The sequence below is a fragment of the Portunus trituberculatus genome, chromosome 50, assembly GCF_017591435.1.
Source record: "Portunus trituberculatus isolate SZX2019 chromosome 50, ASM1759143v1, whole genome shotgun sequence".
Taxonomy (NCBI): Eukaryota; Metazoa; Arthropoda; class Malacostraca; order Decapoda; family Portunidae; genus Portunus; species Portunus trituberculatus.
The window spans coordinates 16,168,486-16,191,859 of record NC_059304.1 but is presented as its reverse complement, the minus strand read 5'-3'; the positions used below and the strand labels follow the sequence as shown (position 1 = coordinate 16,191,859).

The window sequence follows — 23,374 nt, the reverse complement described above, 5'->3', positions numbered from 1 at the left end:
GATGCTGGTACAGCACACAAGTTACAACTAAAAGACCCTCTGTTTATCTCCCACTCCCTTCCTCTGCTCTCAGCCCGCCCCTCCCCCGGCACAGCCCACCAGCCACCGCCACCAGCACGGACCATCAATTAACGCTCCCCGCCCACGCCGAGGTAATAGATGCCAGTGAAGGATTAGGAAGGATTTTCTCTGCTAGCCACAAGAACTTCAACCACCAATGATTTTTTTAGCATTACGTTCATCTCCTGCGAGTTACAGTGAATGTCACAAACACACGGTCAAAATAGGGGGTATCATGTTAAATCATGTTTAACGCCGTGTGCATGGTGGTGCGTAATATACTATCTCTTGTCAAGGTCATTATCCTTGTGGCAGCCTTGATATTGTTGTGTAGGTGCCAGCTGGCTGATTTTTGCTAATTTGTGCATGCCATTTGCTACATGAGAGCATATCTACTAGAGGGCTGCACGCCTGCATGACGTTCGGCAGCTGTGCTGAAGACTAATTTTAACCTACGACAAGAAAAAAATGTACAAGGCAGCGCAGCGCCACCCAGTTGTACACCATTGTGGTGGAGGCTGGCGCAAGGACATACATTTGGTCCCGCGCATCGTGTCGCACTGGCGACACCACACTCACTCACAGTCCAGTCCAGACCTCGCACACGTTCCACAGTTAGTAAACTTTTGTGATACGTACTCACTGTGTGATTATTTATACACAATGAGGTGACCCAGGTATCCTTCTTCAGTAGTACGTGTTTTTTTTTTTTTTTCATCAGGCTGTTTCTCAGGGAAGGGTGCACAAAAACAGCATATTTCTCTGATATATGTCCCGTGTACAGACTGCTCATGAGTCGTATTTATTTCTTAAAGTAAATTACCTGGTCTTACTGAAGGATTTGAGATTTTCCGGTGTATCAAGTCCTTAAGTTTAATATTTTCTGATACATAAGGGATTCTCCACCACAGTCTGTGACCTGCTGTTCTTCCCACCGCGAAATGTGGACGACGGTGGCGCTGGTGGTGACGGTGGTGGTGATCCTTTTCGTCAGGGCTAACATCAGACCGGCGGGTTTTCCTCCAGGCGAGTGTTAATGTGCATTGTCATTGATCCTCCGCTCTTATGGCAATAAATGAGTACTATATTATGAATGGAGAAAAAACGACACTTTTCATTGATGTCTTATGTTTTTCGCAGGACCATTCTGTCTACCTTTCTTTGGCAACGCTCTCCACATCCTGCTGTTTTCTCCAAAAGTCGCCTTCGAGAAGTTTGTGAATGACTACGGTGGAATCTTAAGCTTCAGGGTGTTTAACACATGGTGAGCTGTTTTGTTGGCGGAGGGGAGGGGTGTGCAAGTACTGCTTGGCCACACCACTCCGACTTACCCAGGAACATAACCTAGTATTTTCTGTTACTCGTGTTGTCACTTTGCTTTAATGCTTTATAGGTTTATGCATGGCTAAAGGTGTACTGCAAACAATAGCGTTCCATTGTTATTGTAAGTGAGACAAGACTGCTGTGTCTCTCCAATGACTAGACAGAGTAAAAATTCGAGTTTCCACCCGTGCACACCGTGATGTAGCGTGTAGACGTAGTGAGTAGCGCTGAGTGAGATCCTTTCAAGCGGCGTGTCGATCATTCTGTCTTGTCCAGCCATCAGTAGAAAGTTGACGTGATGAACATGATATTTAAGGCTGGTCTCGGTGACTGAGGATTCTGTTTGCCAACCATCAAAGTGACTCTCTCATTCAGGGGACTACTGGTGAGTGACCCGGCACTGATGAAAGCTGGACTGGCTGATACAGCGCTGTCAGGTCGCATTGATCTCATACTGTTCGAGCACCGAGACGCCATCATCAGAAAGAAAAAAAGTTCTCCACTGGGTGAGAGAGAGAGAGAGAGAGAGAGAGAGAGAGAGAGAGAGAGAGAGAGAGAGAGAGATTGCTAGAAGCCAAACATCATACAAAACAGTTTGAACTCCGCAGAATATCCATCCACACACTTATTTCTTCACGAACTCCCCACAATCTCTCCTCCCACTGTTCTTCCCCAACTCCCTCAACAAATAGGGTATTCAGCTCAGCTAGTCGTGTAGAGCTAGCTTACTGTGATTCACCCGGCAGGCATCATCAGCACCAGCGGCGACGTGTGGAAGAACCAACGGCGATTCACACTGCGCACACTGCGGGATTTGGGTTTTGGCCGCAACACGCTAGAGCCGATCATGCAAGAGGAGTTGGAAGAGTTGCTCAAACTGTTCCACGAGCGACAGGGAGAGAAGGTGGATGTAGGGGTAAGTAGCTTCTCCACCCCGCCCCCCTCTCTCTCTCACAAATCTACAGAGATGATAAGCCGGGTTCTCAAGAGTGTTTCTCCTGTTGATAATAAAGAAATGTTAATTTGTCAGTAGAATCTTAGAAATACTTGTAGAAAAGCCATGTAATTTCAATTATAAGGTAATTTGAAAGTAGTGGAGCTGTGGTGTGTGTGTGTGTGTGTGTGTGTGTGTGTGTGTATGTGTGTGTGTGTGTGTGTGTATTTTAGAAACTGAGTCTATAGATTGTTGTTGTCGCTACAGCTTCTTTTCAACCGGAGCATCGTGAACGTGATCTGGGCCATCACTATTGGGAAACGTTACTCCTACGACGACAAGAAGCTGGAGGAGTTGGTGGAGAAGGTGAACAAGATGCTGCAGTCCTTCAATCCATTCCACCCGGCGCTCAGGTGAGGCACACACACACACACACACACACACACACACACAGAGAGAGAGAGAGAGAGAGAGAGAGAGAGAGAGAGAGAGAGAGAGAGAGAGAGAGAATAAAAATATGCTCGAAGCTTTTCAAATTCTTCAAAAGCAGTCCTTCTTTGCTGTGTATGGTATTGGCAGTGGAGTTGGTGGAGGTAGTAGTGGTGGTGGTGTTGAATCTTATCCGGCCTGGTGTTGACAATGTCGGTGTTGTGTTGGCAGGTTCCGCTGGGTGAAGAAATTGTTCCCCAACCTGACTATAATTCGCAACACGCATCAATACATGGCGGAGCTTCTGGACTTCATTGAGGTGAGAGAGAGAGAGAGAGAGAGTATTGTATAATGAGCTCTTAATGGATAACTTGACAATTTTATAATATATTATGATATTCTGAGGGAGGTGGTCCAATGGACCGCTGAGAGTCCTAACTTAGTGATAGTGTGTGTGTGTGTGTGTGTGTGTGTATCCCTCAGAGTGAGATAGAAGTGTACAAGCAGCAGAAGGGGGACCAGGTGGACACGGGCTGCTATATTGGCGCCTACTTGCATGAACTGGAGCAGCTCAAGCCAGACGAGGAGGACGACACAGCACTCTCGAGTAAGTACTAATACATCCTCGCCCCTTATTTGAAAGCAACTTGTTCTAACATTTTTTTCATATTTTTTCTTAGGTGAATGTGAGTTGGTGTGTGGGTAGTTGGTTGCATAGGTTGAGTGAGTGGATGGGTAGATTAACAAGTGGGTGGATTGATAGATGGATGTGAAGGAGGATGGGTTGTACGAATAAGTAGGTGGATGTGAGTAGGTGGAAGGTTATGTAAGTTGGTGAGGATGAGAGGGTGAGTAGATGAGTGGATATACTTCATTCGATGGTGCAGAATCCCTGTTAAACTCTCACTACAATTATGGCAAACACCTTGAAAAACTAGGGCAACTTTCACTACAGAAACTACAAAACTACCTGAGTGAGATCGGCCACTGGAACCTACGAGTATGCGTTTCCTTACCTTTTTCTTGTGAGGGACGAAAAAAAGAACACGAACATAAACAATTGTCTTGATTAGTGGTGGTGGTAGTGGTGGTGGTGATATAAAATGATGAGTGAAGTGTAGTCGCAACAATAGAAGCGTGACGTCAGCAGTCGGCAGCAGTGCACGTAACTAGTTACACAACACTGATAACACAGGCTGCTGACTCACCCTGAGCTGGAAGTTCCGATCAGCTGGTGATTTATTTTGTGCCATGTTCTAACGCTTAGCTCTCTCTCCTTCTCTCTCTCTCTCTCTCTCTCTCTCTCTCTCTCTCTCTCTCTCTCTCTTCCCCTGTCACTTCCTTCTGCCATCTTTTATCGTCTTTCATTTTTTATTTCTTCTCTTCTCTCACTTTTCAATACGGGTTTCTCGTTCTCTTTTCCATCCTCTCATTCTCTTTATGTTCTTCCCATCGCTTCTATGTCGCGCCCACATTTCATCAGCCACGGTACTAAATGTTTCGTATAATTTCTTGTATTGTCACGTTTTCATTTCTCTCTCCTCCTCATGCTCCTCATCTTCGTCTTCCGTAACTCTGTCTTGCTCTATTCTCTACTTCCCTTTTTCCTCCTTCGTAGCACTCTCCCTATCTTTGCTTGCTTGATCTTTTTCGCCTCATCATTCACCAAGATGCTGCACTCTGGACTCTTGCTTGCCCTTCCTCTCTCGGGATAGTCTGCTGAGTTGGTCCAACCTCTACACACGATCCATGTTTCCCGTCACAACTTCTTCCCCCATAAGTTGTCATGGAGGCCCCGACTTGCCTCCTGCCACCAAAGATTTCCTGTGGGGAACGATGGTGGCGGTGGTGGTGCTGTGCTGTGCTGTGCTGTGCTGTGCTGTGCTGTGTGTGTGTGTGTGTGTGTGTGTGTGTGTGTGTGTGTGTGTGTGTGTGTGTGTGTGTGTGTGTGTGTGTATTTACCTAGTTGTAGTTTTACAGGGCCTGGGCTTTATGCTCGTGTGGCCCCGTCTCCATATCTACACTTATCCAATCTTACTTTAAAAGTATGCACACTCGTTGCAGACACTACTTCTTCATTTAAACTGTTCCACGTCTCAATACATCTTTGCGGGAAACTATATTTTTTAACATCTCTCAGACATCTTCCTTTTCTCAGCTTTTTACTATGCGATCTTGTGCTTCGAATGTCATATTCTTCTCTCAGGATCAGTTTCTCATTATCCACTTGGTCCATTCCGTTGATCAATTTATAAACTTGTATCAGATCTCCTCTCTCCCTTCTTTGTTCCAGGGTTGGTAGATCCATAGCCTTTAGTCTCTCCTCATATGTCATCCTTCAAATTCTGGAACCATTCTTGTAGCCATTTTTTGTAGTCTCTCCAACTTCCTTATGTGTTTCTTTTTATGAGGGGTCCACACTACTCCTGCATATTCCAATCTGGGTCTTATTATAGTACTTATCAATTTCTTCATCATTTCTTTGTCCATGTAGTGAAATGCTACTCCAATATTCCTTAGCAAATTATATGTTTCTCTAAAAATTCTATCAATATGGCTTACCGGTTGATTGTTTTCTTCCATCGTCACTCCTAAGTCCTTTTCCTTTTTTTACTTTCTCCAGTTCTACTCCATCTCCCATCTTATAGATTCCCACGGGTCGTCTTTCACTCTTTCCCATTTCCATGACATGGCTTTTGTTCACATTGTGTGTGTGTGTGTGTGTGTGTGTGTGTGTGTGTGTGTGTGTGTGTGTGTGTGTGTGTGTGTGGATGGGTGGATGGGTGGGTGTTGGTGGTGGCGGTTTGGTGAGTAGATGTGTGTGTGTGTGTGTGTGTGTGTGTGTGTGTGTGTGTGTGTGTGTGTGTGTGTGTGTGTATCTGTGTGCATGTGTAGGTGGGTGAGGGTAACAGCGTTAGCTTTAAGGCACGTGCTAATTCTTTAGTATGTGAGTGCAGTGAGGTGGCGACGGCAGTGATATCGACGGTGCTTCCTCTTCCCTCTTGACAGTGAGTCACCTGAAAGCGAACATCCTGGAGTTGTTCCTTGCTGGGAGCGAGACGACCTCCTCTACACTGTGGTGGGCTGTGTACTGGCTGGCCTCCAACCAGGACGCCCAGCGCACCATGCAAGAGGAGATGGATCGAGTGGTGGGCCACGGCAACACGCCCACCATCAGCTTCATGGACAGGTGCGTCAGTCTGGCTGCCTCCACATTCACGTGGTCAGCCTGGCGTAGGACCGTCAGTCTGAATATGGAAAACTCAATCCAAATGTCTTTTCCTTCACATTTGGACATGGGAATGACTTACACCAATCAAGTTTGAGAGTAACAGTTTGGTGGTTTACCACAGGCTACCGTACACCATGGCCACGATCTACGAGGTGCAGCGCATGGGTGACCTCGTTCCCTTCGCTATCCCGCACAGAGCCACCGAGGATACCTCCCTCGGCGGCTACCACATCCCCAAAGGTAAGGCATCCGCCGGATCTTGACGGTCAATCTGTCTGGTGTCTATCGCCCAGAAAGGAGAACGTTGTGCCTCATTCTTCCTTGACCACAATGGGCACGTTTGGTCAATTCTTCTATGACAAATAATGCTCGTTTGTCTTTTGTTTTGATAGTGGTGTGTGAGCCCCCGTTTGTGCCCTGTTCGTGATGTGCCCCCTTGTTCCTCAGGTACGCAATTGATGTTCAACTTGTCCCATGGCCTCTTGAACTTCAGATACTGGAAGGATCATGACAAGTTCCGCCCCGAGCATTTCCTCAACGAGGACGGCAAGGTGTTCAAGCCAGACCACTTCATGCCCTTCGGCTTCGGTGAGTCCTAGGTTGCGAGATCAGGGAAGCGTAGCTTTCCTACATATAGAAGGAAGGTCATTCAGGGAGTGGACTCAGTGAATGCCTCTTGTTGGCAACGAATACTGAAGGAACTTGTTAGCAAGACATGTCGTCACTCTATACACTTTATACACTAATGCAGCGGAGCAGTAGAAGCTGTCTCACAGTTTCATTAGCGAGGATCGCTGAACCCGCTAAATAACAGACAAACCCTGGCATTAGTTCCAATCAACACCTTGCAATGATCATTATGTCTTTCATCTCGCAAAGAAAACATTTTCTTCTCAATCTTAAGGTGAACATTAACAGAGCAGGATGCAAAGTGAGGAGCGCTTGTCATCTCCATTATAATAACATATGCCGGGCGAGAACATAAAGTAAGTACGTTTGAATCTAGCGAAGAGAAACCAAAGCCTAAGCGTACAAGATTTAGCGAGAGAAGCCTCACTCATTTGCTTGGTAATGAGCTTTTGTCGGCTTCGTTCATTACGTCACTACAAGGAGAGTTCTCCTCAAATGAGGTAGGAGTTATAAGCAAAATTCACGATCATTGATCATAATAAAACTAGAAATAACGGATTCAAGCTTGTTTTTTTTTTCTTTCTTTTTTAAGAGAAATAGGAAAGAACTGGTTTTCAAATAGAGCTGAAGATTAATGGAACGGACTCGTGTAATCAGGCTGTTAGTGCTGAGTCATTAGGAAGCTTTAAAAGAAGATTAGGCAAATTTATGGATGAGATGACAGGTGGAAACAGGCAGGTAGGTGTGTTATGTTACAGGGAATGTCACGTGTAGGCGCGGTGGCTTTTTGCAGCTTCGCTTATATACTTATGTTATGTTCTTATGTTCCTATATAACTACCTACCCATCAATAGTAATCTTCATCTACAGTTATATATTTAAAAATGGCGAAAACTGACCATCTGCACTTCCATATGATTTAGTAATAATAACAACAATAATAATAATAATAATAATAATAATGATAATAATAATAATAATAATAATGATAGCACACAACAAGACTTTAAGAGACATTTATCTTCGTCTTAATGCTTAAATCCAGGTAACATAATGAGTCTTGAGGAGCACCGACATGACATCTCTCTTGCACTCTAATCCCTGCCCACTCAACCCGATCCTTTTACTATCTTGCCCTGCACTCCTCATCCCTCATTTTTCTCAGTGCTCACCCACTCTCTACTATTTACCTTACTGTCATTTCTTCTTTTTTTTTCCGGGTAAATTATTTTCTTTCCCCGAGCAGTTTCGGCTTGAGGGATGGGGGATGGGGGAAGGGGGATGGAGTGAGGCCTTCTTCTGTGTTTTCCTGGTTACTCAAACAGCCAAGTAAGGACCTCAGGATCTGATGCTGTTTGGACTTCCTTTGTATTCCTTTGTATATTGCTTGTTCTCACTCCTTCCATGATAAACAAAAAGCGAGGAGTGTGTCTCTTCTCTTTGGTGACCCAAGCCTCGTACTGCAGGCAAGCGTGTGTGTCTTGGGGAGTCCCTGGCGCGCCTCGAGGTGTTCGTCTTTCTCGCCTCGTTAATGCACCGTTTCTCCTGGCGGATGTCAGAGGAGCCTGTAGTGTGGGAGACCAGCACTGTCATCAGCCGCCCTCCAAACTTCTGCGTGTACGCCGTCAGTAGGGACCAGGAGTTGGACTGAGGCATTAGAATCCGCCTCGCTCCGACCCGCCTCGCCCGGTCAACAGCGCGATGGTGATGGTGAACTCCTGACAAGAAAAGGACGAAGATGAAAATTAGAAGGTGTCAGTATGTATTCGCCTAGTGCTGGTGATGTTCAGGGTAGCTGCTTCTTTGATGAGCAATACCTTCATATGACATGTTGTATGGGTGTATGCACATACTATACAGTTCATAGTGTTTCCTGCCTGGTTCCACTTTATCCCTAGTCAGGTTAAGCTTCTCTATTCTAGATGAGGAGTCGATGTAAGGTTGGAGACTAGATTCGTTCCGCTGTTTTATTTTTTTCTGTCTTTGATGTTAAACATATAACACGGATTTCTAAATTCATGCCTGTAGATATTAGTGATTAATTTTGTAGTAGTTTATCTAACTTTAATCTGATGATAAGATTACTTGATTTATTCATGACATCTTTTTTTTCTTTTCTCATTTTGGCATGCTCCGAGTACTGCAGTTCAATTTGGAGGTCGTCGGCTGCGTTTCATCTAAAGCTAATGGATCATTCTTTAAACCCAATAAGGTTTTTTTTTTTTTTTCTTTTCTTTTTTACCGACGGATATCAACTTGCATGTTCATCATCGTGGAATGGTTGGTGCGCTAGCTGTGTTGTTCAGTTGTTCAGGAGTGTCAATAGTAATGGGCGTCCTTTTCATGCCGCGTCACTTTACACTATTTCACCTTTTTTTACCGTCAATGGCTCTTCATTTTTTTTTTTTTTTTATGTACACTTTAAATTTTCTTTTAATTCCCTTGTTTTCACGCACATTACTCCACATTCGACTAACATGCGAGACGTGCTTCCTGACGACACTGCTTCTAAAGTTACCAATGATAAATTAAAAACAAAAGTTAACACCTTCCTGGCAGCTCGTTAAGCTTCGTCCCAACTATTGTTTTATTTCCTTTCCTACTTTCTCGTGTTAATTTTACATATCCATGGGTGCTCACTGTGCGGCTGCCCGGCTCTGGCCAGGCCACTGTTTCATCTCATGTCCTCTCATGGATTGTAATATTAGTAATAATGATGATGATGATAATAATAATAATAATAATAATAATAATAATAATAATAGTAATAATAATAATGATAATAATAATAGTAACAATGGTAATGTTAATCATCATCATCATCATTATCTCCCTCTCGAAGAGGCCAGTGTCTGCGACGGCCAGGGCCGCCAGCAGGGTGTTGAGGCACTGGCACTACAGGACCTCCGCCCCTCCACGCTGGCGACAACAACACCATGACAACTTTAAGGATAACATTGATTGTCTCTACGCCAAAGTCAATCGCTGCTAAAATGTGAATATTCATCTTCTATGCTGCGTGATACTCTGTGTTCGCCAAAGAATGTGCTGCCTTACGCCTACACAATAACATACTCCTCCTCCTCCTCCTCCTCCTCCTAACACCTTGTCCTCTTCCTCGTCTTCGTCCACCTCCCCATTTTCTTCCTCCTCGTCATCATGCCAGCCATTCACGTCAGCTCCAGTGGCTGGTTAAGGGGTGCACGCCACCCAGGCTGCTCCCCCACATGGACGTCCCATCCCGCCCTCCGGCCGGCACGGGTGGCTGCCTGGGTGCCGTGTGGGCGCGTGCTCCCGCGGCCCCATAATTTGGCAAGGATTGCGCCCTAATATAGGATGGCGCAATTAGTTATATCATTATGATATAGAGAGGCGAAGGGCGTGGCGGCGTGACAGGTAGTGCCGTGTGACTATCTTTATGGCGGTGGCAGCTGTCGCCTAGAGGCCGGCGGCTGCCACAGGGCTCTGCTACATCAGCACCCTGCGGTACATATATGCATCTCGGTGCTAACACTGCCACACTCAACATGTCGCCGACACTCGTATCCTGGTGCTGACGTGCCACACTTAGCACACAACGCCCAGTAGGCCACAGCCACAGGTGGTAAGACACAAGTTACTCCCCTCAACTTAAGACCAAGTAAAAGTGAAAGACCAAGGTGGCAGTGTGTTCCGAGGCCGAGGCTGGCGGGGGTGGGGGTACGTGAGCCTCACTCTACCCCACCCTGCTTTTGTCCCTTATCTCCAACAATATAGTGACATTAACAGCCTTACACTAAAGTCTGCTTCTCCTTACCACATCCCTTAGGATGCTATTTGGTGGCGCGCTATCGGTCACGCTACACAGCTGAATGTCTCCTGGTACGGTTATAAGACACTCTCAGGACAAGGAGAGGAACCACTGCAATAAGTTTCATCTATATCAGCCCTTCAGCCTATCAACCTATAGTTTTAAATGGCTGGTTTTGTAAGGCGATTAGGTCTATCCCCCAGCAGGTTAATTCTTAAAGCACAACCGGCTGCTCACCACTGTGGTCTGCTGTCTGATTCTGATCGGTTCAATACAGAAGGCGATCCACTGGCGATCTCTCTCTCTCTCTCTCTCTCTCTCTCTCTCTCTTTCACACACACACACACACACACACACACACACACCGGGTAGTGTAGTGGTTAGCACGCTCGACTCACAATCGAGAGGTCTGGGTTCGAGTCCCGGAAAGCGGCGAGGCAAATGGGCAAGCCTCTTAATGTGTGGCCCCTGTTCACCTAGCAGTAAATAGGTACGGGATGTAACTCGAGGGGTTGTGGCCTCGCTGTCCCGGTGTGTGGAGTGTGTTGTGGTCTCAGTCCTACCCGAAGATCGGTCTATGAGCTCTGAGCTCGCTCCGTAATGGGGAAGACTGGGTGGGTGACCAGCAGACGACCGAGGTGAATTACACACACACACACACACACACACACACACACACACACACACACATCAATGTTTCAGGGTAAGCGTCAACCTGAAGTGACGTCTGGTGTATTTCCTGTAACTTTTCTATGTGCACCAGGCTCTCCTCATTTCTACAGCCTTCACTGAGTTAACGAGAATAATTAATAAAGGCCACACAGCGCTGAGAATGAGCCAACAACTCAACGAGGCGACTCAGAGCAAGACCATGCAGGAGAGGAACCGAGGCCGAGACTGAGAAGCGCCGTTCATCACTCAAGGAGCGAGAGTGTGGACAGGAGGCCGGAACAGCCATCACGCCCCTGAGACGAGTGGTGAGGGCGATGCTTGACTTGTGCCGCTGACGAGCCGCTGACATGGGTGGCCACAGCTGGCAGCGAGCGGGAAGTGAGAACCGCGGCGGGAGGAGTGCCGCGTACGGTGTTGGGGTCAGGACCAGTCAGTCCTCGCCCAACTCTCGTCGTAGTGGCTGTGTTGCCGCACCAGTTGCTTTCCACAACTCGCCGACGATCGCGCTCCCTCGTGCCTTACTGAGTGTCCCTCGTGCCTTGTGTGTGCGCAGGGAACGCTTGTTTGCACTCTCTTTGTGGTATTATTACTGACGCTTGGGATTACTGGATCCATTACCACATTTTGTGCTGAAGATTCTTCCCCGAGTCGGTGACACGTTCAGGTAAGTGACAAGTTTTTTTTTTTTTTTTTTTTTTTTAGTCTTACTGTCATTATCAGGGAATCAGCGTTGCCTGATGCACCGCACATATTACACTTGTACTCTTATGTCAATCCAATTTTTAGTCATAGGAACATGTAAGTGACAAGTGGAGTAATGATGCGACGTGAGAAACCGCGAGTCACACAATCCTTCTTGACAAGCAGGGCCCTCGAAGCTCAGCAATTATTACCGTCGCTCACGAATGGAAAGGAGGCCACGCGAGCTGTGCCGACACTTGTTTTCTGCTGCACCGCAGTTCCGATGTGACACGCGCGGTCCCAGTACCAATTAGCCGAGGGATTTCCGGGAATGAGTGAAGTGAAGCTGAACTTGTTAATCAGAAGCATTCAGCAAACTCTCTATCATGCTGAAACGAACGTGAAAAATTTGCAGCGCTTATCATGCTGATTGCAGTAAAGTGGTGGTGGTGGTAACGATAGCACAGCGAGTACCCGTGTGTGTGTGTGTGTGTGTGTGTGTGTGTGTGTGTGTGTGTGTGTGTGTGTGTGTGTGTGCATGTGTGAGTGATCAAAGTACCTCCGCATGGGGAGCACTATCCCTAGTAGTTCCATTCTAAATTTGAAGGCATGCTACCTTGGAATAAGCTTTGCATAGTTATTGCATGATTTGTACTTAGTGGAGGAAGGCATGTCTCGCCTACCACCTCCCCGCTCTCACACAAACAACACCTGACAACTGCTGCAAATGATCCTTGAATAGAGGAAATGAAGTAGAAATAAATGCAGGAGCTCATTAGGTATTACAGTTACCGTAATCATAAACCTTTGCACTCCCTCATTGCAATAAGCCGGCGTGTTTGCACATCATTTGTTCGTGTCAGTCCGTGAGGGCGCTGCACCACACACAGGATGCCTTCTTCACCTCAGCGTTACCGAGTGAGAACAAATCCTTACGGTGGTTACCACTCAAGGACGAGTGGCACAGGGTTGCCTTTATCATATTCATCGTTATTACTGTGGTGATGGTAATAATAGTTATGATAATACCAATCATAATAATAATAATAATAATAATAATAATAATAATAATAATAAGAGTAATAATACTATTTTTAGTACCTTTTTATTTTTATTTTCTTTTATTTCGTCTTGTTTATTTTAACTTCATCAAAATTATTATGATCTTATTTTGTTTTCCATCTTTATTTATTATATATATATATATATATATATATATATATATATATATATATATATATATATATATATATATATATATATATATATATATATATATATATATATATATATATATATATATATATATATATATATATATATATATATATATATATATATATATATATATATATATATATATATATATATATATATATATATATATATATATATATATATATATATATATATATATATATATATATATATATATATATATATATATATATATATATATATATATATATATATATATATATATATATATATATATATATATATATATATATATATATATATATATATATATATATATATATATATATATATATATATTAGAGTATGAGGGGCTAATGATATAAGCATTGGCTCCAGCTCGTTGTATCTGAAGAGGCCTTGAGGTGCACTCAGAGGCTGATCCTAATAATTAAAGTTTGCTCGTAACATGCTTTTGTTCGTGAGTCTTTTGCTATAAAGAATGCCAGGTCATTGAAGTGTTCCGGAGCCACGTACACACAAAACTTAGGGACGTGTACTTAGCGAGCATAAGCTGTGTTTATGCTGATGATTAAGCCAAGCCGTAGTAGTACCACCGTCCAAGGACTGCGGAGGTGGTGTGGGTAGCCAGTTTCATGTACAGCTAAACTATTGTGTGTAAATTCAACTTTTCTGTTTGATCTTTTGATATCTTTTATCTATTCATATTTCTCGCCATTTTTTTTCAACCATTTCTTTCTTTCTTTTTCCTTACAAGTTTCTTCTATTCTGTCCCTATAGTGTTGATAGGCCTGGCGCGCTGCTGCGGGGGCCCTCTCTCACGGACTCGCACTAAAAGGTTCTCGTCTGCTCAGGGTCTCCACTAACTTTTTTCGGGGCCACATTTCCGCGCACCAGCGGCATCGAACCGAAAATTAAAGTCCTCGTGAGCGTCATCCCTTTCATGGCTTCTCTTTTTCACTGCAGTGTTTATTAGGAACACTAAAGAGACTCCCGCTGTGTGTGCTATGAGGCAACGTGTTTGTTCTCGTGTGTGTGTGTGTGTGTGTGTGTGTGTGTGTGTGTGTGTGTGTGTGTGTGTGTGTGTGTGTGTGTGTGTGTGTGTGTGTGTGTGTGTGTGTGGCGATGTGTCATCCGTCATCAGAGAGGGAAGCAACAGGCTCCCACCGGGTCGGGTTCGCCTCGAGTCATCGCCTCGAGGGAACACCTGAAATAAATGCCTCGCTGTGTGCCAAGTTAGTGGCGACCTCCGTGAGGGCGGCGACGCGTGAATTATTAAATGTTTGCCACACACTGAAAAGAGAGAGAGAGAGAGAGAGAGAGAGAGAGAGAGAGAGAGAGAGAGAGAGAGAGAGAGAGAGAGAGAGAGAGAGAGAGAGTTAGAGTGAGAGTGGTGGGTAAGGGGGTACGGTGAGTATGGGCAAAGACTGGGGAATGGCCTTAGTAGATCTTGTAACAGTCTTACAGTTGAATCCTTTCACTTAATTATCATATTCTCTACTTACCTCACATTTTTATACGTTATGTTAAATAGTTTTCTCTTGCACCCAAGGCCTGGGATACTCCAGCGAGGAGCAAGAGGTCGCGTGCCAGTCATTCAGATTGAGGTCAGAAAGGACGAGGCTGCAGGGTGGGCTGTGGCGGTGGGTAAGGCTGTTCTTGCCACATGCACCGAGAAACAACCGGCAGACCCCATGTAGGTACTGTGCCTGATGCAAGTATCACGTGCCTCTAGATGTTACCCGTCTTGTGATGTAAATCCTCTAGCTGAAGTAGCTCCCCTAACTCTTAGGTATCGTGCCACCTCTTGCCTTTCCTCAGGGTGAAACGACCGTCAGGTGTTTCGTCGGCCACGTGCGTATACGGTTTCTACACCCAAATAGAGAGGCCTGACTGTATCTGGTTCGATCGGAGCTGATGTGACCCCGGGGAGGAAGACTGCCAGTTTTGTTTGCGTGGTTGATTTCTTCCTATTTGTTGTCTTGCTCAACCATATTCTCTTTTCTCGTCCCGTTCTCTTTTCTTCTCGTTCTTGGTTGATTAACTTTTGCCTTTTTCTTTCACTGTGCCGCTTCCTCGACTCGGCCATCATCTTGTTACGGCGCTTGGTCCGCTAGACACGGAAAACAGCGAGCGTGCCAGGGCCTCAGACCAAAATAGCTTGAAGGCGTATATCTGAACGTGACATGAATTTGTTCCATTAAACATGAAAAATGGATGATGAAGGGAGGAGGGTGGGTGAGTAGCTTAAGCCGTGTTTGGGCCGCGACGTGAAGATCTTGTCGCTTTAGCCGACACCCGCCAAGAGCTTAGAGTTTTTGCCTCGACGTGAGTGTGGGTGTCAGTGGCTGCAGGAAAGGGATGCGAACAGCGTGAATCTCTTTGGTGTAGACTGCGGTGCATACCACACTTCATAATGCATCAGTTTGTTGTCACGACTCACGACATGGCTCCGTAACGTGACGTCGCTAATCACCCTAATGACTTGGCGCCGGAGGAGGGAACTCGACAATATGAGGCAATAAACACTTCATTGACCTCCTTCTTTTATTTATTTTATCTTCTCTTAGCAATGACATTCGGCTCACCTGACTCACGTGACTCACCTGTTCAGCCGTTCCTTCCCTGTCAGGTGGATAAATGAATAGCCGAGGCAACACTTGGCAAGACGACGCGACGCCCTGCAGTGTGGGCAAGTACTGGCTGCCTGGGGCACGGCACGCACGCTGTTACTCGTCCGCACTTGTGTTATTACTGTTAGAGCAAAGTGTGCAGCCTGCTGATCACTGTGATAAGTGTATAAAGATTAGTGGCCGAGGAATTGGAAAAAAAAAAGTAGTAGCTAGTAGTTGTAAGAGGAAGCGGAGGAAGAGAAGGAGAAGTGGGAGGAGGAAAAGGAGGGGCTGATTATCATCGGAGTGGGTACATATAACACCTATAGATTTCTCCATCTCTCACACGAGCTTTTTCCCTGGCTCACGTTACTGTTTCCTTTCATCACTTTCTTGGGGCTGCGGACATTAAATGCCCATACAAGTCATGGCGGAGTCAGAGCCTGCTATTCTCATGACCCTCTGTAAAGCTCATAACTCGGAGCAACAATCGGAAAGCTAAATAAATAATAGTTATAATGGTCATGATAAAAAAATGACAGTAAATTAATTGCAAGGCGAGGAAGCAAGTCAACATTCAACACACGTGTTTATGATGTTCATGTGGCAGACCTGTTGTTCTCCGAAGGGACCGGTGGAAGTGGTGCCTGTGTGGGTGAGGTGGCGGCTACACACCACTTGGCCGAGGCAAGAGGTGTGTGGCGGCGGGTGATCGATGCGCCGTGACTACGGAGCCTCCTTCTTCACTTTGCCTCCCTATGGCCGCCTTTTTCCCTCCTTCCTTCCTTCTGGTATGGGAATTCCTGTTTCTCCTCCTTTCCGCCCTCTGCCGTAGCGTCCCTCCCTTCCAGTAATTCTGTTCCGCTCCTTTCCCTCCATATGATCGCCTTTTTTCCCCTCCTCCTTCCCTCCTTCTGGTGTGCGAATACCTGTTTTTCCTCCTTTCCTTGCAGCAACGTCTTTCTCCTCCCGTCTTTCCTTCCTTCCTTCTCACATTCCTCCATGTGGCCTGCATATGGCCGTCTTTTCCCTCCTTCCTTCCCTCTGGTATGCGAATAGTTGTCTTTCCTCCTTTCCGTCATAATATCTTCCCTGTTGCAAAGTCCTTCCCTTCCTATCTCTTCTCCTTTCTCTTTCTTCCCTTCTCAGTGGCCACGTCTCTCCTTCTTTCCTTACAGCTACAGCCTTCCTGACTTGTCTTCCTTCTCTCTCTCCTCACGCCCAAAACAGGCATTATAATCAGACTTATTTCAGCTTAACGCCATAAGCTCAGCAGAAAAGAAAAAGAAGAACCATTTTTTTCTCATTTCACGTAAAAAATGGACCAGCGGCTGTAACAAGAGTAAATAAGACGAAAAAAAATCCTGTGTTTCGTTAAGAAGAAGAAGAAGAAAGAAAAAACATTCCTATAGCGAGTCAATTCATACTGTGTTTTATTTATTTATTTATTTTCTTGTCATAAGGAAAAAGAGCGTTCACTCTGTAGCTATCAAAACAACATAACATCTCAAATTCCGTAACATAACACAACACCACCACACAACACACTTACCTGCTCACATGACCATACAACATTCTCATACTTTGCAGTCGCATCAACAACACAAGACAACACACACTCCAGTAACACACCACCATATCACACAACACACTTGCACAACCTCTTCACACTCTTACTCTCTGCAGTCACTAGAGAACACACCTGTCTGCACGACCACATAACACTCCTTAGGAACGCAACACACACTCAAACAACACAGCACCACGCAACACAGTCTTCTGAACGCAGGACTGCAGTACACTCTTGCTCTCCACCATGCACTCTGCCTCTCCGGCGTACAGCGTCCAGCCGTGCCCCGGGCGTGCCTTGTGCAATTAACCTGAAACGAATTTGCATTAATTAAAGCGAAAGCAAATTAACGTGTCAAAATTCTAATTTCTTCGATGAAAAAAAGGGAAAAGAAAAAATGGTCCATGATGCTGTGCTTGGCAATTAATAAAGATTTGCTGTACATTATGCTAATGACCTTCCTTTCCCGTCAAGCTTTGTAATGCAAGGGCTAATCAGACCATTGATTCCTTCACCACCGTTAAGGTTAAACCCTGCAGCGGCCACCAAACCTTACCTTGTCTTGTCTATCCTCCTTAACTCACGCGAAGAGTATCTCGTCCAGGCCCAAAATATTAATGATGCTACTTTTTTCCGTCTTCTCTTACCGACTTTCAGCTCTATATCTTCCCTTTTTCCTCGCGAGGGCAGCAAAATGAATAGTCTTTTTCCCTGTTTTGTTGGCGCTTCTTTCCCTCTTGGCGTAAGGAGAAAAAAAAGAAAGAGAAGAAAAAATAGTGGTGGAGGGCTGGCGTAGCATCTTGTTGGGCAGCGTAACGATTATTCCATCAGGAGGAGGCGGCGGGTAATCAGGGATTCAGGCCGCCAGATGTATAGGAGAGGTGGCGGCGAGGTGCACTGCGTCGCCGGTCACAAGGACAGGTAATTGAGATAGATAATGGTGAAGCAAAACGTGAGGAGGAGGAGGAGGAGGTAACGAAACACAAGGTCATCACATGTAATACTTTACTTTAATGTCGAAAGGAGGGCGGCATTCCATCCTCGCCGTCCTCGCTACCGTCGTGTTTATCACCGTGTACCTCGTGCCACGGACAAGCTAGTGAGAGACGATACTGTGGCGCGGGATTATCCTGACTCGTTTATAGGCGGCATCAGTTTGCTAATTGACTCTATCTTTTTTCCCGCGGTCGTAACCATCACGACCTTCAGTGTCGCCCACCCGCCCCACTGACCCGTCGTTAAGGACACCCAAGTTGCAATTCGTCTTAACGCCGCCACGCTCGTAACTCAAACATCAATTAAGTATTGCGTTACAGCTATTAAGATCAATTTAGAAGAAAGCAATTTGCCTCCCCTAGCTGCAGTCATAGGAACTATAGGGCGACTAGATGTGTGTGTGTGTGTGTGTGTGTGCAAACGCAAATGTAAGGACTCAAAAGGACAGCACTGACGGTCTGAAGGGAGCACGGAAGTCAAAAGAAGAGTGGCAGGCGCACGGAAGAAAGTAGGAAGGGGGAAACTGGGTGGGACACAATGGTACTATCAACTAACCAGATCCCTTTGTCTGCAGAAAACTGTAGCACTTATTCAGAAACTCGTAGGTGTGATTGTTCTTTGCAGATTGCGAGTGGAAGGGGGAAAGGTTGACTTTGATAGCCTGACCCACGCTCACATGGCGGCAGGAAAGCCAGGGGAGGCACGCAAAGTGAGAGAGAAACAGGAGCATGATAGACACACAGAGACACACTGGTCAATGAGGGACATTGCAGGAAACTAGAGAACTAGCATGACTATAGAAGCAACGTAGTGCTACATTTCAAGATACAGTGGAGCCCGTCAGAGTCACGGAATCATAGAGGCAGTGAAATGTGTAGCCAGGCAATAGTGCCACTGAGAAACACAATGGGATGACCAGTGACAGGGAATGGTTCTGAGACGGGAGAATAAAAGAGAGGCAGAACAGCAGTAGGGAGAGACAGGGGATAGGAGAAAATGGACCTAGTTACAGGGGAGGGACGTGTGGCAAGGGAAGGATCAGCAGGAACAGGAGAGGCCGCGCCGTCGCATTCATGGAGTGGGAGGGAGGCAGGTGGCGCAAGGGAGGGTGAACCATACTGAACGAGTTGATTGAATAAATGAATAATGGTGCCAACTTTCACCGTGCCTAGATTGCATGTGTGTATACGCAAACAATTATTATCATTAATGCTGTACAGGGAGTTTGATCGAATTTAATAACTGTTTTCACGTCATGAAAAATTTTATCGTTATCACTGTCACCACCACCTTTGTGTTGTTGCTGTTGCTCTTACTGATGTCATTGGTGATAATGATGATGAAGAGAACCCCCCAACCCATTACAAGCATGCCATATTAGGCTAGTGTAAGTATTAAATATGTCAGTATTATAGGTTATTACGAAGACTACACTCTAATGCTAGGTTACTGATGGCTTGTCTCTGCAGCTGAATAAGACTATGAAGGTTGATACATGAACACTGTACCCTTCATAGAACATACTTGTAGAGGAAGACAACCTCCTTGACTAATATAGCTTCTCATACTTATTAAGAGAATCTGGAGCAAGTAGGTTACTAGTTGATAATATATAAATAATTTGACTTGTTGCGCCTCAAATGTAAGAAGCTGATACAATTTCACTGAAGAGGTTTGAGTGATACAGCTTTACAAAGCTTATGAATTGTAATAACTGTCCAGAAATTGTTTGTTGAATATGAAGTGATTTAGGTAGTTGAGATAGGGTGGCCTGGCTGGGGAACGCTTGACTATGTTCGTAATGTTTTCATATATGACTTTAATTCAAGAACTGATTTAGATTACAAGCTTTAAAAGGAATTGAATTATGTTGATTGTAAACTACAAAACGTACATTTCTAAGCAAGACATGGAAATAAAGATACTATATTTTGAAGTCGAGTGCAGAATTTCGAACGTTTGTATCTTTCAGACGTGTTCGGCTATATGCGTTCGTAATATTGACTAAATCAGCTACACAAAATTCGAAAGATATTAAAGTACACTGACAGTTAACATTTTCTCAGACTTGCCCGCCAAGAAAGTGTTCGGGTGTATTGTAGTCGCCTGTATGACCGATTTAGTAGCAAACTTAGATCACGTGATTGAAAAAAATATTTGAATGTATTAATTCAAGTTTTGTGGTTCGAAAAAATATCATGGTTTACAAATGGTCAACTTTGAGACATTTGTATGAAAGAAATTAAAAATATATTCTTAAATCAGAGTACAATGTTCCGAACGTTTGTTTACCAGTTGGCGCGAAAGCAGTGCGCGTTGCAGCGCGTAAAATGTGTGGGTGCCAGTGACCATATTTGTACAATGTGCTAGCTCTACCTGGTCATTGATTATCAATGAGGAAAGCAGTGAGGAACCAGGAAACACGGGCCACCTGTCGTCTCAAGGTAATGTTCGGTTAAATGACAATTGTATTCAGTGTGTGACACGAGTTCCTGTAAACACTGCTAGAAAGAAAAGAAAGTAGATGTTGAATGCACATATTATGCCTTTTGAAGCTTTGTTTAGCAGTGGGGTGTAATTTAAGTGTGGAGGGGTGACAGTTGCAACGACTGGGCTATTCAAGTGTGGAGGGGTGACAGGTACAACGACTGGGCTGGGGAGGTGATTATGTCAGAAAACGCTACGTCAACATGTCCACCTTAACGTATGGAAGTGTGTGGCATCTTCAACTGTTTTTTTTTTTTTTTTTTTTTTTTTTTTTTTGGAAGGGGGGGTGCTCAAAATTGTATAGTACGATGTAAATGTATTCAGTGTAACGATTTACTAATAAACACAACACAATGCTAGCATGGCAGTGATTAACGAGTAACGACAAATAGAATAATAGGCTACGTTACAGAATACTTGACCAGGCGGTAAGGGAGGGGAGAGGGAGATGTGAAACTAGTGGGCTGTTTGGGCTGTGAATAAATTGTTATTTGCAGGAATTGAGTTTTCTGGAACTAGGTGGCAGGTGGTACGCAGAGACTGTACCACACCTCACAGTGGTACTCGCTCAGGAAAAGTTTGGGAACTACTGCAATAGGGAAACGAGTCAAGGTTAGGTAAGGAAAGGAAGGTTTGAAAGAATGTATTTCAAGGCTAGAAAAGTCAAGATAAGGATTTATATATTACGATTTGGAGTTTGCTGTTTTGTTATATGATTTGGAGGTCGCTTTGTTAGGGCATAGAGGTCAAGATTTGTTTCTTTTCCATTAATAACACTGTATACAACCAATGTTGCAATATTTGCACACGCTTCAGAAGGAAAGGTTTTCTTTCTTTCATCTACAACTTCACGTCCCCGGGACGCTCTTCACATTTTTCGTATTAAAATAAAGTAGGAAAGATAAGCTGGACACACACACACACACACACACACACACACACACACACACACACACACACACACATAAGGGAGGCGCTGGCGTACTGGATAAGGTGGTGAGCGTGGGATCAGGCAGACGTCCACGCCTAAGTTCGAATCCCACCACATACCGCTGTGAAGCTATGCCATTTGTCGAGTGGTTTAAAGTTACCTACATGTCACTATGATACCAAGGTTCTAGATGGTTACACCAAAGATGCGCTTGGGTAGTGATATGGGCCCTAATAGGGGTATCATTATAAATAAAATTGCCTTCGCCACTAATGGGCGGAAGCTGAATAGCGTTATAGGCCAAAACATTAAAAAAAAAAAAAAAATGAAAGGTCCTGTAACAAAGTTTAACGCTAAGATGGTGACAATACATCCAGATCGTACTGCATGCTTTTGACATAAAAATAAAATGAAAACGCTACACACATACAGTAAGATGGAGTGTGTTGTGTCTGTCATCCCTCCACACTAGAAGTACATCCCACGGCTTAGAATGATTTGTACTTTCGCTTGTAGCAGTATTTGCAGAAAATCGTGTTACACTCCGCATGTATATTTTTATGGTTTACCGTGATCATTGCATCTCTCTCTCTCTCTCTCTCTCTCTCTCTCTCTCTCTCTCTCTCTCTCTCTCTCTCGTACACTCACTGGTCAGGCTACAACACGCGGCGCTAGGCTATGATCGGTGCGACAAGGAAGGAACTCTTGCAGCAAGGGAAAACTTCCTCTAACGCGCATAAAATGGTTTTATGGACGCGCAGCTCTTAACTTCAATGGCAGAAAAGTACTTTGGAGAGTTTGGAGTGTAGGGAGTAGAGTAACATCACCATAAAATGGTTTCCTTCCCTAAAATAGACTCAGTGGGAACGCTCCGGTGCCTGCCAAACGATGGGCTTGGAGGCGCTCATCCCGTGCGGCGTGTGGTGGGTGGTGGGAGGCTACACCTGTTGTCCCCAATACCGCCGCCGCAATAAAACCCCGAGTGGACTTTTCCCTCCAAGCGTGGTGTGTCTGACTGTATTGATGCCGCGGAAACAGAGCTTGAGTTGCGTGTTTGGAATTACTTTTTTGTCCGACACAGTGAATGAGCGTCACTTTCTTTGTGAGGAGGCTTTGGGCATGGTTTTAACGAAGTGTGCTGTGTAATGTTGCATGCAGGATGAAGGAGAAGGTGTGTGTGTGTGTGTGTGTGTGTGTGTGTGTGTGTGTGTTTATTTTTCGATGATGCAATTGTGCTACTTGTGATGAGGTGTGGTTAGTTCCATGCTTATCCCATGTAGAGTCAAAGTCGTGCCTGTGTCATCGGAGTCAGCCCTGCTCTGCCTTGTCTTTTCCCCAAAGCGGTGAAATGCTTGCCTCATCTTCCCCTCACGCCTCCACATCTCACAACTGCACACGCATCAGTGGGAAGCCTGACACATTAATCAAGAGGGAGTTTTTATCAGTTGAACCCTCCGGGAATAGCAGCCTAGCCTCCACCAGTGGCGGGAGGAGACCATTTTCGTGATTAAGGGAGGTGCTACAGCCTCAGCGTACCTACAGTAGGGCGAGGAAGCACGATCGCCTTCCTTCATAATGGCGAGGTGCAGCGATTATACATAACGATACTTTTGAAAATATTTGATGGAAGCCGATTACATTTTAGCGAACGTAAATTCCAGCTCGGCCATTTGGGTAAAATAAAAAAAGAGATCTAGTAATCATCATCATTGGCAACAGAAGCAGGAGCAGAAGGAGCAAGAGCCATTAGCAATGGAAGACAATGACTGCTCCTATCCTCCCACACACACCACCTCTGTTGTTCGTGTG

The 23,374-nt window shown here is 45.0% G+C and overlaps 2 protein-coding genes across 8 annotated transcripts in view; both read left to right on the top strand.

Annotated features, from left to right (window-relative positions):
• Positions 1-20: 20 nt before the first annotated feature.
• Positions 21-9,187, top strand: LOC123499594 (cytochrome P450 2J4-like). Of its 2 annotated transcripts, none has more exons than XM_045247852.1 (12): positions 21-152; positions 972-1,086; positions 1,201-1,324; positions 1,759-1,889; positions 2,130-2,299; positions 2,585-2,730; positions 2,978-3,065; positions 3,230-3,353; positions 5,756-5,936; positions 6,100-6,218; positions 6,426-6,566; positions 8,075-9,187. In XM_045247852.1, exons 2-12 carry the CDS (start codon positions 1,002-1,004, stop codon positions 8,257-8,259), a joined length of 1,494 nt encoding a protein of 497 aa, XP_045103787.1. In that variant the 5' UTR covers positions 21-152; positions 972-1,001; the 3' UTR covers positions 8,260-9,187. The 2 variants fall into 2 exon arrangements, with proteins under 2 accessions (XP_045103787.1, XP_045103786.1); XM_045247851.1 differs by lacking the exon at positions 21-152 and adding an exon at positions 193-674.
• A 2,308-nt stretch (positions 9,188-11,495) lies between these two features.
• Positions 11,496-23,374, top strand: part of LOC123500157 (zinc finger protein 385B-like) — a 157,881-nt gene continuing 146,002 nt past the window's right edge. For 3 of the 6 annotated variants that reach the window (XM_045248849.1, XM_045248848.1, XM_045248846.1), the window contains exon 1: positions 11,498-11,734. The gene's annotated coding sequence lies outside the window, so the exon portion shown is untranslated. Of the gene's footprint in view, positions 11,735-23,374 lie in introns of all 6 variants that reach the window. The other 3 variants (XM_045248851.1, XM_045248845.1, XM_045248850.1) reach the window with 2 other exon arrangements.